The sequence below is a fragment of the Hemicordylus capensis genome, chromosome 5 (genome assembly GCF_027244095.1).
Source record: "Hemicordylus capensis ecotype Gifberg chromosome 5, rHemCap1.1.pri, whole genome shotgun sequence".
NCBI lineage: Eukaryota > Metazoa > Chordata > Lepidosauria > Squamata > Cordylidae > Hemicordylus > Hemicordylus capensis.
The window spans coordinates 139,494,877-139,509,424 of NC_069661.1; the positions used below are offsets into that span (position 1 = coordinate 139,494,877).

Consider the following 14,548-nt stretch of genomic DNA (forward strand, 5'->3'; position numbering starts at 1 on the left):
TAGATATGGCTGTGGGGAAAATGTGTGAATTACTGCTTTGATTTTTGACCACAGAATGCAAATCAACAAGTGGCTCCCACCTATGTGACTAAAGGTCATGGAGATCAATGCTTAGGTCCAAATAAACAATGCCTGGAACTTCCATTTTAAGCACTCCATGTCCCATGTTGGTTTTTTTTGGTTTTTTTAAAGTACTGTATAATTTTACCAGTACTGTAGACCAGGGATTCTCAACGTTGGGGCCCCAGATGTTAGTGGACTTCAACTTCCATCATCCCCAGCCCCAGTTGCCTTTGGTTGGGGATTATGGGAGTTGAAGTCCAATAACATCTGGGGATTCAATGTTGAGCATGCCTGCTGTAGACTCTTCTGGAGGCTGCTTGTGGGCCCAGGAGCACCAGTGTGTACTGAGTATCCATTCATGCAAGCAGTTCTTTCTTGACTGCAATGCCAGCTCTGTACAAACAGTTTCATATTCATAATCCATATACCTATTTTTTCCCTGATTTGTAGTTAATGAGGACTATTCTCCTGGGAGTCCCATACGTTTATCAGAGAACTTGTACTCTGTTGGGTCAGAAACCTTTCACTCTCTAAGAATGGTGCTGCCGGCAGCTCTGTGTGAAAACAATTGATTTCTGGGCTATCAAGTACATTCTACATTGACATATGCTTAGCCTCCTACCACTGAGCCAGTAATGTTCAGAAATATCCGTTCTGATGTAATGGTTGTCTTGCAAAGAGCCCAGAGAACGTGTTAGAGCAGTATCCTTGCCAAGGAAATCAGATGCAGTTCCAGAATAAAGGTATTCATCTACAAACATAAACAAATAAACAAGACAATTTTAAGATCATGGCATACAGATATAGTTTATTCTTATTTTATGCATGATCCAAAGAAGAGAGACAGTGTTCTACTGTGTAAGCCTTGTTCCATGAATATACGTTTTCAAGCAGGGGCTTGATGCAAGGGATATGCCAGAAATCAGTGTCGGCCGGGGTGGTACTTTAAGGGAAGGGAAGGGTGAACTCACCCCTCACGCCACATTTCCCCTGCCGGCGCTCCGTTATTTGTAAGCCCCTCGGGGTGGCAGCATTCCTCCTTGCCACCCCGTTTCCCTCATCGGCTGGAAGTAGCAACCGCACATGTGCCCATCATGCGAGTGCATGGCAGACTGGCGCGCACACTGACGCAATGAGCGCATGTGCGGTTACTACTTCCAGCCACTTCCGATGAGGAAAACAGGGTGGCAGGGAGGAATGCTGCTGCCCCGAGAGGCTTACAAATAACGGAGCACTGGCGGGGGAAATGCAGTGGGAGGGGTGAATAACCCTCCCCCACCCTTAAAGTACCACCTCCACTGGCACTGAAATGCCAAAACCCCCTAGAGCCAAAACATTTCGGAGGCCTTTATAATGGCCTCCGAAATGTTTCGGGCTCAAGCCTACCTGATGCTGTCTTGGATATCTGTGACAGTTTCCTGCTCTGAGCAGAAAGTTGGATAAGAAGACCTCTAAGGCTCCTTTCAGCTCTAAAATTCTATGATTCAGCGTACACAAGAGGTACATAAGAAATAATGTAATTGCAGTCTCACAACTAATTTTCTCACTAACTCCTGAGACTTTTAACACCTTTTGGGGGCCAATCTGCTCAGAGATGCAGATTTGCTGTGGGCAATGATTCAGTGTGGTTTCTATGATAGCTAATGAGATTTTCAATGAAACACCATGAATCCACTCTAATTTGCTATCATAGAATCCACACTCAGAATACCTCTGAAACAACAGAACCCTGTACCCCATGGGTTAGAAACCCATGGGGGTGGTTGGCACCCTATGTGCACTACACTACCACTCGCTCCGGGCCACCCCAGCACCCCCCAAGTGCACTTATGGGGCTGCTGAAAGCTCCATGTATACCCTATGAGGAAAATCCTTAAAGACGCGTAAACTTTAACAATTCCCCAAAAATCAGCCCTCTGCCCAAATCTTTTGAAAAAATTCAGGTAGCTTCCTTGACCCTACCTGGCACTACCACCAACCCCACACTGCTCTAGGCCACCCCTTTGCCCCCCGCGTGAAGCTATCCATTTGCTGACACCTCAATGCTTCTCTATGGGGGAAAACCTTACAGACGCGTAAACTTCAACAATTCCCCCAAAATCAGCCCTCTGCCCAATCACTCTGAAATTGGGGTGGTAGCCTTCACCCATTAGGCACTACCACCCCATCCCACTCTTTTTGCCCAGATCCTACTCTATGCCCCCGAACTGCCCCAAAGACACTAAAACTTCAAAAATTCCCCCCAAATCAGCCCTTTGCCCAATTCCCCTGAAATTTGGGTGGTGGCCTCCAACCATTGGGCACTATCACCCCACCCCACTATTTTGCCCCTGGGACCCGAAATTTGAGCTGACGTCACATCAGACCTTTTTGCATTCAAATCAATGGAGGCAAAAAGGCGGGAAATTCAAAGAGACGTCATCCCGAATCACCCGAATTTTTCGGGCACGAATCAGGGGTGATTTGGCTCGGCCCCGAAAAATATCGGGGGACATCGGGGGTGATTCGGTTTGGACCCAAATCACCCGAAATTGCTCGTTTCGGGCAAAGATCGATCTGTGCCCGAAATTTTTTGCACCTCCCTAGCCACCAGCTTGTTTCATGGTGACCCAGGACTGGGCTTTCTCTGTGGCTGCCCTGGGGCTTTGGAATATGCTCCCTGCTGAAATAAGAGCATCTCCTTCTCTGTTTTTTTTCGGGAAGACCCTCAAGACTCACCTGTTCTCACGGGCTTTTAATTAGAATTTTAATAATTTGTTTTAATAATTGTTTTATGCTACTGCTTTTATTTCTGTTTTATGCTACTGTTTTAATTGTTTTGTGAATTTTAATCTGTGCTGATTTTTAAATATTATTGTAAATTTTGTACAGCACCTAGTGATGTACATATCAGGCGGTATAACAATATGATAAATAAATATAATAAATAAATGAATAAGAACTTACAAAGCTGCCTTAAACTGAATCAGACCATAGTTCCATCTAGCTCAGTATGTTCTGCAGGCAGAGGGTATGTCCTAGCCCTACCTAAAGATGCCAGGGATTGAACCTGGGACTTCCTGCATGTAAAGCAGGTGGGGTCATAACTCTACCACTGAGTTATCACCCCATCCCCTGACCAAAACCAGACCAGACCTAACAAGATAGAACCAGTATTTTAAACCAGAAGTCCAAAAACAATGTCAAGTAAAAGAAGATGTTTATTTTCTATTCCACATCTATGAGTGTAGAATTCAATAAAATAAAATAGTGACATGTGTAAATAATACTACACGATCTGTTTCAAATTGGGCACTATTAGCTTATTTTTCATGTCCCTTTTATCATTTGTTTCACATTCTAATTATTAAAAAAGGGTTTTTTGGTTTGGCATTAAAGTGAAACCCTCCCCTCCTCATGTCCCATGCATGCAGTCTCTGCAGAACAAACAATTTTATGCTAGTGTGAAAAAAATCCCAAATTCTTACTTATGTTTTACATGATGCTCAGTACAAACCAAATGTGACTGTAAGCATGCAGCTACCACCAAAAACAGGAGCCCCTGCTCCATGTCTGTAATGTCTAGTAAGAGTTACCTGTCTTGGGTTGTGCATATCTACTCCACTAGCAGCCAATGCTGTGGAATGAAGGTGGGGAATGCAGGACTCAAGATACAAGAGAGGTTCCACTACATATTATCAAAAGGGAGGGGGAGCTAGATGCACAGCTGCTGTTTTTTGGTGGCAGCCATATATTTTGATTTACATCTAGTGATCTCAACAGAATTCATTTCAATTAAACCAAGCATGATGGTTTTCTTTTTAGTAAGTAAACAGCACAGATTATTAAAAATGAGCGATTATCAAGTAATGTATTTTTTAGACAACAGCAGCACATTATGAAAGGCAACCGTCATATTGAAGAATGAACGGTATAATGAATGTCTGCTAAATGACAGACACGCTTAGTGACTGATATATCAGCAGGGTTAAAAGAAACAGCTCATCCTTGTTTTAACCTCCGATGACAAGGACCCTTCAGCACTTGACGAGTGCTTTGATCTCCTGCACATCTGTTATTTCCTACAAAGCACTTGGAGAGCACATACTGCTAAAAGGAGATGCACATCAAACAGTTAAATAAATAATGGTGTGTTTGAGTGCACTTAATAAATTCACTAAGAACAGACCTTAAACAGGCAAAATGGTCACTTGAGTACATTCACATTTTGAATTATTAAAATATTGCACTTCCCTTTAAAATTCTTACACATGTGGAACTGGCCACATTCAATGAGATCCCTCCAACTGTTCCCAGGAATAGGCAGAGCTGCTACAGAGGTTTTACCCATAGTGAACTTTTAAAAGAATGTGGAAAAGTTGCTCAGGAATTTCAAGGGAAGCCAAGACAGTTTCAATATGACTAGGGGGATTCTTTGATGTGCGTAAGTATGAGGGCCAACTTCCTTAGAAACAGGAAGGCAATATCTTTATTTGGACCAATCAGAATGACATAAAATAGCAAACCAACATTTTCCAGAACTATTCTTCCGGTTCAATGTCAAGCAAAACAAGCGGGCAGGGGTGGGCATAATGGGAAAGCCCTCCAAAGCCTGCAGAGTTTGTAAGGTTTTATGTTACTTAATTAGATTTGCTTTTGCTAGGTGCATAAGAGATCTCATCACTCCACACTGAAGTCAGAGTAACAGATATTGCTACTCCCTCACTTTTCAGAAAATATGAAGTATACCTGATTAGTTTGTTGATATTTCAGTTGATCCTAATGAAGGTATTTCCCTACTTTGCACTTAAAAAAAAAAGGACCAACATGGCTACCTAAGATTTGTGTTCGTGCTGGAAAACAATGAGTTTAGCTGTCCTGGATAGAGATTGTAAAACTGGAGAAAGATTATCTTCTGCAAACCAGAAGATATGATTTAAGCTTTGGGAGGTTGCATGGCTGCAAGCCATTAAGTAATACCTAGTGGTTTCTTCTATTAGTTTCTATTGATACCTCACCTAGTGCACTGTTCACAATTAATCTCCTGCTTTTCTAGTATAAAGACTACAGTATCACATTTCTCTTCACACTTGTTTGTTTGTTTGTTTGTTTGTTTGTTTGTTTGTTTACCACCTGACTTCCTTAGACTCAAGGTGGTTTACATAACTTTATTTCTGTTCTTTACTTTACTTCTGTTCTCTGCTTTGCAAATGACCTTTATGTTTCGCTTAAGTCAGAGTAACTACCAGGTTTTATATTTTCAAGGAACTCAGGGAAAGGCCTTTCCCCAAATTTCTTTGTCTTAGTGGCCTACAGTGAGGAGCAATGAAATCTCTTTGGGGCAGGACGGCAGGGCTCCTCTATCATTAATCAATGAAATTTTGGAAGATGTAACTTGTCATGCAGGAAGGATTAACTTCACTTTATCTGCCTCATTAATTTTTTTTAATTTAACAATTTAATCCTATACTATCTACCTGTTTTATGGGTACTTCCAAAATACCAGGTGCCCTGGATCCACAGAGCTGTATTAGCAGCTAAGTAGGGATAGTTTTACAGCATTGTAAGCCTTGTATACCTCCCTCTGTAGACCAAGGGAACAGTAACATGCTTGATTTCTGGGCTAATGAAAACGTTTCCCAACCAGAGACCTTGGCTTCCATATGGCAGGACTTTCTTGTAATCTCATTGATGGTGATATATCCAATTTGGTCTCCCCTGTTGGTATATTATTTTTCCCTTCCCTCTTAGCGTACTAACTTCTTTTTCTTTTCTCTTTACTTGGCTGCTTTTTTTGACAGGAGTAAGAAGCTACATTTTCCAAAACTCTTTCTTCTACCCAATTATTAAAAAGCAGATTTAACCCACTTAGTCCAGTCCTCTTTTGACAGGCTGCCAGTTACTATTTGTCCATGTGAGCCTGTACACCAAAAGAGTTGGTCATAGATAGCATGGAGAAGGAAAGCGAATAGGTTGCACATATGAACTAGCCCTAAGATAACACTCTTTGAGGCATGTTATTATTTAGAACATTATATGCAAGGATTAGTCCAGGGCTATGAGTAGCCTGTACTTAAATCCTGACATTTAATGTTTTTTCCCCAACCCAAGGGCCTTCTCTCTGTTGCTAGAATGGGAACTGGGGACTTGACCTGGATCAGAGCTAGGGCTCAAACTGTTTTGTCACCCAGGCCTGATATTAATATCACAAGATTGGCCTTCTTCCCTGGCCTGGTCAATCCAGAGGCGTCATACTATCTGCAGTTGCAGGGGAACAGTTGCTTCATATCTCTATCACCTTCTGAGGCTGAAGGTGGCTCTGTGCCGTTAGCTCACATAGTCTTTATCTACTTCACCAGTCTAAGTCCCTATCTCAGTCCATAATGTTTGTGGCTCAAGTCTGGAATCCCTGATACTAGATATAGAAACAGCTTAAGGTGTAAGTAGACTAATTTAAAGAACAGATTCAGTGTTAGCTATTTGATACTTTCAGTAATGAAACCATTGCAGTCATTGACATTCCAGAGAGAGGATAATATATTTTAGAATTACTAAACAATAAATCATCATCTTTGTCTCAAATTAAAAAAAGAGAATAGGAGAATTTCCCAAGAATCCTTTAAATATACTTTATGGTTATTTGAAAGACATAGGGAATCCCAAGACAGAGAACCCCCATTGTTTTTTAATAATGGAAGTCTTCAACCTCGGCAGGGTCAAGATTAGAAATCATTAATCTCATTATCTAAGAATAAAAGCTGAACATTAGTCATATTCTTTTTATAAGCACTGTGACTAATCTTTCCATGAAACTAAGGCAATTTATTCTCTGCCACAAATAAGAATGTCATGGTGCATCCCTCTTATCTTATGCAAGGCATACAAAAAAGATAGACAGGTCAAATGAAAATAAGTTGAGGCTAGGAAACAATAACCATGGCAAAGGTAACTTTTGTAACTGCTAAAATGAAGAGATTATGTCTAGCCTATCAAGACAGAAAGCATCAGAACAAAACTGAGGGACAGGAAGGAAGATGATGTACTTCTACTTGGTGTTTTAAAGACTGTGACTGATATCCAAAATAATAGTGGTACTCAGGAGTTACCCAAAGGACTATTTAATTTCAATGGGACTTCTATAAAGCAATTTAATCAGGATGTCAGCCACAAACAATTGGTTTCATTATAAAAAGTGAGTCTTTTGTCCAAATACATTGGAATTCATGTACAGAAGCAACATGCAACAAGAGACCTGGAACACCTGTCTATACACTGATTATGGCACACAAATACCTGAAGCAAATGGACAGAGCTAATGGACAGGCACATCAATTACCCTCCCACCCAGTCACCCATGCTCCTATTGACACTTGGCGTTTGTCTGAAGAGGTGACTACCCTAAGTATGACTGCTGGAGTGACTAAACAGGGTGTGGTCTCCCATCCAGGAAACACACAAGAGTTGTGCCATGTATCTTCAGTCTTTCTTGAGAACTCTGAAAGGTTGAGCTGTTATTTATTTATTTAATTTATCACTCTCAATTGCTCAGACCACTTCACACACATTATCCTTTCAACAAGATTACAAGGTAGGCCAATCTTATTACCTGCACATTGCAGATTGGGTCGGGGGTAGGGTGTTGAGCCCAAGAGAGAATAGATTGCTGTCTGTTGAAGTCATAGCAGAGAAGTGATCTGAGCCACATACTTCCTGATTTGCAAATCAGTCTCTTAGCTCCTAGTCTCTTAGCTCATATATTATGGGTTAATATCATAAGGTAGGGGATATTGTCAACAGAAGTGAAATCTCACCTGCCATGACAGATGCAAAAGGCTGTTGAGGATCAAAAGGACATTTCAGCCTGCCAGACTCCAAGTTCTGCACTTCAAATCTAAATACCATTTCCTGCACATAAAGGGTATATTCATTAGTATGGTGTTACAGCCAAGATAAGTTTGATTTGAGACATAAAGGTATGAGTTGAAAAAGGATTGAATTATAACCCTTGGGTTCCCTTTTGCAGTTTTCCATAAGTGCCTTATATTTCCCTTTCACATGGGGATTTATATTCACTTCATAAAACTACAATACATTAAACTAGCTAGGCCATATGGCTTGATTACATTCAAACTAAAAAGGTGAGCTTTAAAGCCAGCACTGTACATTCTGTACCCTGTACATTCTCAAAGGAAGGAAGAAGGTACAGCAAGCCTGATCCTCTGTCTACGAGCTAAGGGAGAAGGAAGAGGCAATACTTCCTCCAGGGTTTGGCTACCACACGAAGTAACAGGCTGTTTATAGCTGTAAGGCTTTGTCGTTCACTCCAGCTAGAAAATGTGGGAGATAGTGGATAGGTGTGGCGATGAAGAGGCCATGTGTGTACTGGTGTCTGGGGGCATGGGGGCAGCTGTGGGTGCACCAAGTGCACCAAGATGCACCAAGGGTGCACCAAGACAGCTGGGAGGAGCGCCGTTGATTCAGGAAGTGGCAGCGAGTGGCAGGGGAGCAAGTATGCACCTGCTCTCCTCCTTCAAATCACAATTCATGCACATCCCGGCAGGATGGTAATCCCCCGAACACACTTTTTATATCCCCCTGCAATTGAGGAGGTGATTTGCCAACACTGGCACCTATTACAGAATATAACAAGGTGCATGGGTAAACCTTTGTTTGTCAGGGACCGTAGTGTTAATTTGCAGGATCTACTGGTGCACAGTGCTTTAAAGCAGCCATGTTCATGGAAGTTTAATACAACTGATGCACAGGCTCCAGTAGGCCAATATATTTGTGTGAGTTGTACTGTCCGCAAGAATTGTGTTAAGTTTAAAATATTATGTAATCCAAAAGCTTTCAAAGAATATCAATTACAGGATTTGTTCACATGTAGTAGCAAGGGGGTTCCATTTATCATCAAGTGCCCCAGTTCTCTTATGTATGTTGGTATGACCTCCAGGTCATATGACTCATATTATGACTCATTTTATAGAGCATAAGAGTTGCATATGAAAAGGCAGGACTGGTGAGACACAGGCCCCATTGGTTAAACACTTTGTGGAATATAACCACTCAGCAGATCAATTACAATTCTGGTGTACTGAAAAGGTTAAGTGCACTTGGGTTATATTTAAAAAGCCCTATTAAAAATGAGAATTATTTTGGATCCATACCCTTAAAACTGAGTCACCTTGTGGGTTAAATGAGGATGTTATTTGATACAAGCTGAACAATTTTATATATGTATGTAAATTAGTTACTGGCTGGCAATTTTTTCTATTGTTCATTGTGAAAGATGTTATATTCCAGTATTTCTTTGTGATTTGATGTAAGTATTTGCTGAAGCAGTACTTTTAGAATGGTGTTATTTTTCTGAACCAATGCATGTAGACTATAACAATGTGACTTCTATTTAACTCCAAAAGGAGGCAGATGTAGTAAGTTGAGAGCTACTCCGGGTTCAGAAAATGTGTCCTTCCTGGGATCAAAGTACTCTTGTTGGGTGTATGCAGGGCCGGATAAAGGGCAACTGATGCCCCAAGCACAACTCAACAATTGTGCCCCCCCACTCAGCCCCCTCCATTGCTTAACTGACAAGATATTAAAACTCAAGCAAATTATTTACTTATACCTTAATCATTATTTAATTTTTTATAAGTTTTCTTCTAGATTTTTTTAAGGTAAAACAAAACAGTTCCACTGCCTATAATTTCTTATAAATAGCCACAACAGAAGGAATGATTGAGAAAAATATTTCATCTTCAAGGTCGGACATCATAACATATTACCATATTTTATGTGAAGTTTTATCAATATTTTGTACTGCTCTTTACAGTAATCCTTCGCAAATCAATGACTTTTTACTTCAGATACATAGTTTAATAGTTTCTCGAAACTTTAGTCACTCACCAAGCCAAAGAAAATGTTTTTTTTACAATGCAGAGTAAAGTTGAACATGGCAGATAAAAACAATTACAAAAAATCGACTAAAGTTGAGTGTGGCAGTGAAATGCAAGGTGGCAAAAGAAATGCAAGGTGACAATAAGGGAGGCAAAAAGAAGAGTTTGAGGAACATTTAACTAAAAGTATCAAGGGGAATAATAAAAACTTCTTTAAATACATCAGAAGCAGGAAACCTGCCAGGGAGGCTGTTGGACCATTAGACAATGAGGGAGTGAAAGAGATTATTGAGGAGGATATGGCGGTTGCAGAGAAGCTCAATGAGTTCTTTGTGTCCATCTTCATGGCAGAGGATACAGAGCATATACCTGTTCCTGAACCAGACTTTTCAGGGATGGAGGCTAAATAACAGAGTCAGATAGAAGTGACAAGAGATGATGTTCTAAACTGTCTGGAAAAACGGAAAACTAACAAATCGCCAGGACCAGCTGGCATCCATCCAAGAGTCCTCAAAGAACACAAATGTGAAATTTCCGACCTCCTTGCTAAAATATATAACTTATCCCTGCAATCAGGCTCTGAACTGGAGGACTGGAAGGTAGCAAATGTAACACTGATTTTCAAAAAGGGATACAAGGGCGATCCAGGAAATTACAGGCCAGTTAGCTTAATGTCCATTCCAGGCAAATTGATGGAAAGCATCCTTAAGGATAAAATTGTAAAGCAGGTAGAAGAACAGGCCCTGCTGGGGGAGAACCATTACAGCTTTTGCAAAGGTAAATCTTACCTCACAAACATTTTTTGAGTTCTTTGAGAGTGTCAACAAGTGTGTGGATCAAGGTGATCCAGTTGACATAGTATACCTGGACTTCCAAAAAGCTTTCAACAAAGTTCCTCATCAAAGTCTCCTGAGGAAACTTAGCAGTCATGGGATAAGGGGACAAGTACATGTGTGGATTGCTAACTGGTTGAAAGTCAGGAAACAGAGGGTAGGGATAAATGGAGAGTTTTCACAACGGAGGAAAGTAAGAAGTGGGGTCCCCCAGGGATCTGTACTGGGACTGGTGCTTATTAATTTATTCATAAATGATCTAGAAGTTGGGGTAAGCAGCGAGGTGGCCAAATTTGCAGATGATACCAAACTCTTCCGGGTAGTGAAATCCAAAACAGATTGTGAGCAGCTCCAAAAGGATCTCTCCAAACTGGGGGAGTGGGCAACCAAATGGCAAATACGCTTCTGTGTTGGCAAGTGTAAAGTGATGCACATTGGGACGAAAACCCCAACTTCAAGTATACGCTGATGAAATCTGAGCTGTCGGTGACTGACCAGGAGAGAGATCTTGGGGTCGTGGTGGACAGCTCGTTGAGAGTTTTGGCTCAATGTGTGGCAGCTGTGAAAAAGGTCAACCATGCTAGGGATCATTAGGAAGGGGATTGGAAATAAAACTGCTAATATTATAATGCCCTTGTACAAAATGATGGTGCGGCCAGACCTGGAGTACTGCGTACAATTCTGGTCACCACATCTAAAAAAGGACATTGTAGAACTGGAAAAGGTGCAGAAGAGGGCAACCAAGATGATCAGGGGCCTAGAGCACCTTTCTTATGAGGCAAGGCTACAACACCTGGGGCTTTTTAGTTTAGAAAAAAGACGGCTGCGGGGAGACATGCCAGAGGTCTATAAAATCATGCATGGAGTGGACAAAGTGGATAGAGAGAAATTGTTCTCCCTCACACATAACACTAGAACCAGGGGTCGTCCCATGAAAATGATTGCCAGGAAATCTAGGACCAGCAAATGGAAGTACTTTTTCACACAACACATAATCAACTTGTGGAATTCTCTGCCACAAGTTGTGGTGACAGCCAACAACCTGAATGGAATTTAGAGGGGTTTGGATAACTTCATGGAGGATAGGCGTATCATCAGGTCCTAGTTGGAGGGCTTTAGGTCACCTCCAGCCTCAAAGGCAGAATGCCTCTGAGTACCAGTTGCAGGGGAGTAACAGCAGGAGAGAGAGCATGCCCTCAACTCCTCCCTGTGGCTCCCAGCAGCATCTGGTGGGCCACTGTGTGAAACAGGATGCTGGACTAGATGGGCCTTGGGCCTGATCCAGCAGGGCTGTTCTTTTGTTCAGTGAAAGAGTTAAAGGCATGAATGGTAGGGGGGAAATTCTGTGGTGCCACCCTTCCCTTGATGCCCTAAGCACGTGCTTGTTTCACCTTATGGTTAATCCAGGGCTAGGTGTTTGTAACAGATCTTGTTAATTACTCAAAAAATATTATTTTGATGTTAATAGATAGGCCCTGGGCCTAATTCAGCAGTGCTATTCTTATTGGCTACTAGTCTGGTGGCTGTGGGCCACCTCCAGCCTCAGAGGCACTACTGTTTCCGATATCAGTTGCAGGGAAGAAACAGCAGAAAAGGCGGCATGCCCTCACCTCTTGCCTGAGGACTCCCCAGAGGCATCAGGTGGGCCATTGTGTGAAACAGGATGCTGGACAAGATAGGTCTTGGGCCTGATCCAGCAGGGCTATTCTTATATATCTGTTCATCTGCATGCCTACTGTATCAGAAGGCATAGCCAATGCTGCTTCCATGGAATTTAAATGAAAATTGGCATGAATTTCAATGGCAGCTGTCCTAATTTTTTTATCTCATTGTATTGAACTACATGACCCTTTTGGAGAAGGATTCACATAGTTTTAAGTCGAGGTTTTACCATTAGCCAGACATTTCTCTTTCCACAGAATGACATTATACTTCAGGTAGTTGGCAAGTCTCAAAGGTTGACCATCAGGTATGAAAAGCTCATTAAAGAAAAGAAGAACATCCTGAGCTTTTGCTTCCCCAACAGGAGATTAAAGTGGTGGAGTCTAGACTCCAACAATTCTTTATTGTGCAGCTTGATAATTACAAAAATGAGGGTAATGGTCATCTGGCCTTTTGACAATAGAAAAAACTTGGCATGGTATTGCAGTCTGACTCTTACACAGAGAAAACCTGTACTTAGATTTTAACTCACAAAGAAAATTCTTCCTTTGTTGTTGTGTTTTGTCCTGATGCAGTGTGAATGTTAGGAAAAGGACCTTTTTAAATTACTTATTGTAGAGGGGTTTTTCCCCCTTTTAAACTTACTATATAGTTCTTATTAAATAAATGTTTGCTAATTCAATTTTTCATATAAAGGAAAGACTATGAAAACAAATTTCTTCACACTTTTAAAGATAGGAACAGAATAAAATGATGTGTTGGGGGAAATTATTTGTGCTCCTAGAAAGGTGACAAACCTTAAAAATGTTCCCTTCCTTAACAGGTTTCCTTCTCCTCACCTTGAAACTAGGGGTGTGCAAACAGGTTCAACGTCATCCCTGCACCAAGCACCCCCTGAATGTCCGAGGAGGTTGCAAGCTTCATTTCTTTAATTTTTTTTTTTAAAAACCCTTTTACTCCCCCCGGGGGAGTACTTGGAGACCACACAGAAAGCCAAGTGCGCAGGTGCACGGGCTCCATAATGGTCGCCGGGTGAAGGCAGAAAACCGGCCAAAGAGTGGCTGAACCGGCTGAGAGGGGTATGAAGAAGGCCAGCGTGGGGAGGGGGAGCCTCCATGGACCCACCCCACTGCCTCCAGGAACTACCCCAAGGGGAGTAAAAGGTATTTTTTAAAATGAAATGAAGCTCACGAACCCCACCCCACCCAGACCAGACTGAAGGGGGTTTGAGGGGAGTGCTGCACTGAACTGGCCCAGTTGGGTTTGAGGCCAGTCCAGCCTCAAACCAAACCAGGCCAGCTGGTTCCATGCACATCTCTAATTGAAACAGAAGTAAAAGTGATTTTTTCGACAGAACAAAACTAGAAACATTTCAAGTGTTCTGGTCATAGGGAACAATGCGGAAACTCTAAACATCCCATTGCTGCCCACTGGTAACTCCTAGGGACACCAAAGTGGGTTGGGTGATAGGGCATTATGGGTGCTACCTACCATCCAACCCACAATGGGTAAGCAGGTGATTTTCAAAATAGTTTTAACCTTTTCTCCACCCCCCCCCCCTGGTTAAAATTGTTAAAAGTCACCTGCTTGCCTGTTTCTTTTGTGGGTTAAGAAGTAAGTAGCACCCTTCATGCCCTACCACCCAACTTACTTTGGTGTCCCTAGGAGCTACCCATGGGGAACAATGGGGTGTTTAGAGTTTCTTCATTGTTCCCTATGGCTGGAACACATTTTGAGTTTTGTTCCATCGAAACAAGCAGTTCAACTGCTGTTTTGATTAAACATTTTGCCATTTGTGTTTTGTTTTGAGTTCAAAACAAAATGCAAAATATGTTTTATTCATATCCCTAATGGAAGGGTGGAATATCACAATGTTCATTTTGAAGGGGATTTTAGGAGGAAATAGAGCTTCTATATTTTATCATATCAGAGAGGAGAGCTGGTCTTGTGGTAGAAAACATGACTTGTCCCCTTAGCTAAGCAGGTTCCACCCTGGTTGCATATGAAAGGGAGACTGTAAGATATTCCCCTTAGGGAATGGAGCCGCTCTGGGAGGAGCAGAAGGTTTCAAGTTCCCTCCCTGGCTTCTTCAAGATAGGGCTGAGAGAGATTCCTGCC

At 41.8% G+C, this 14,548-nt stretch overlaps 1 protein-coding gene across 7 annotated transcripts in view; it reads right to left on the minus strand.

Moving 5' to 3' along the window:
• SEMA3D (semaphorin 3D) overlaps positions 1 to 14,548 on the minus strand; it is a 413,180-nt gene that overhangs the window by 190,492 nt on the left and 208,140 nt on the right. For all 7 annotated transcript variants that reach the window (XM_053254951.1, XM_053254948.1, XM_053254950.1 and 4 more), the window contains exons 6-7: positions 7,854 to 7,947; positions 686 to 814 (exon numbers count right to left, since the gene is read on the minus strand). In XM_053254951.1, coding sequence (XP_053110926.1) covers positions 686 to 814; positions 7,854 to 7,947 — 223 coding nt within the window. The remainder of the gene's footprint in view (positions 1 to 685; positions 815 to 7,853; positions 7,948 to 14,548) is intronic.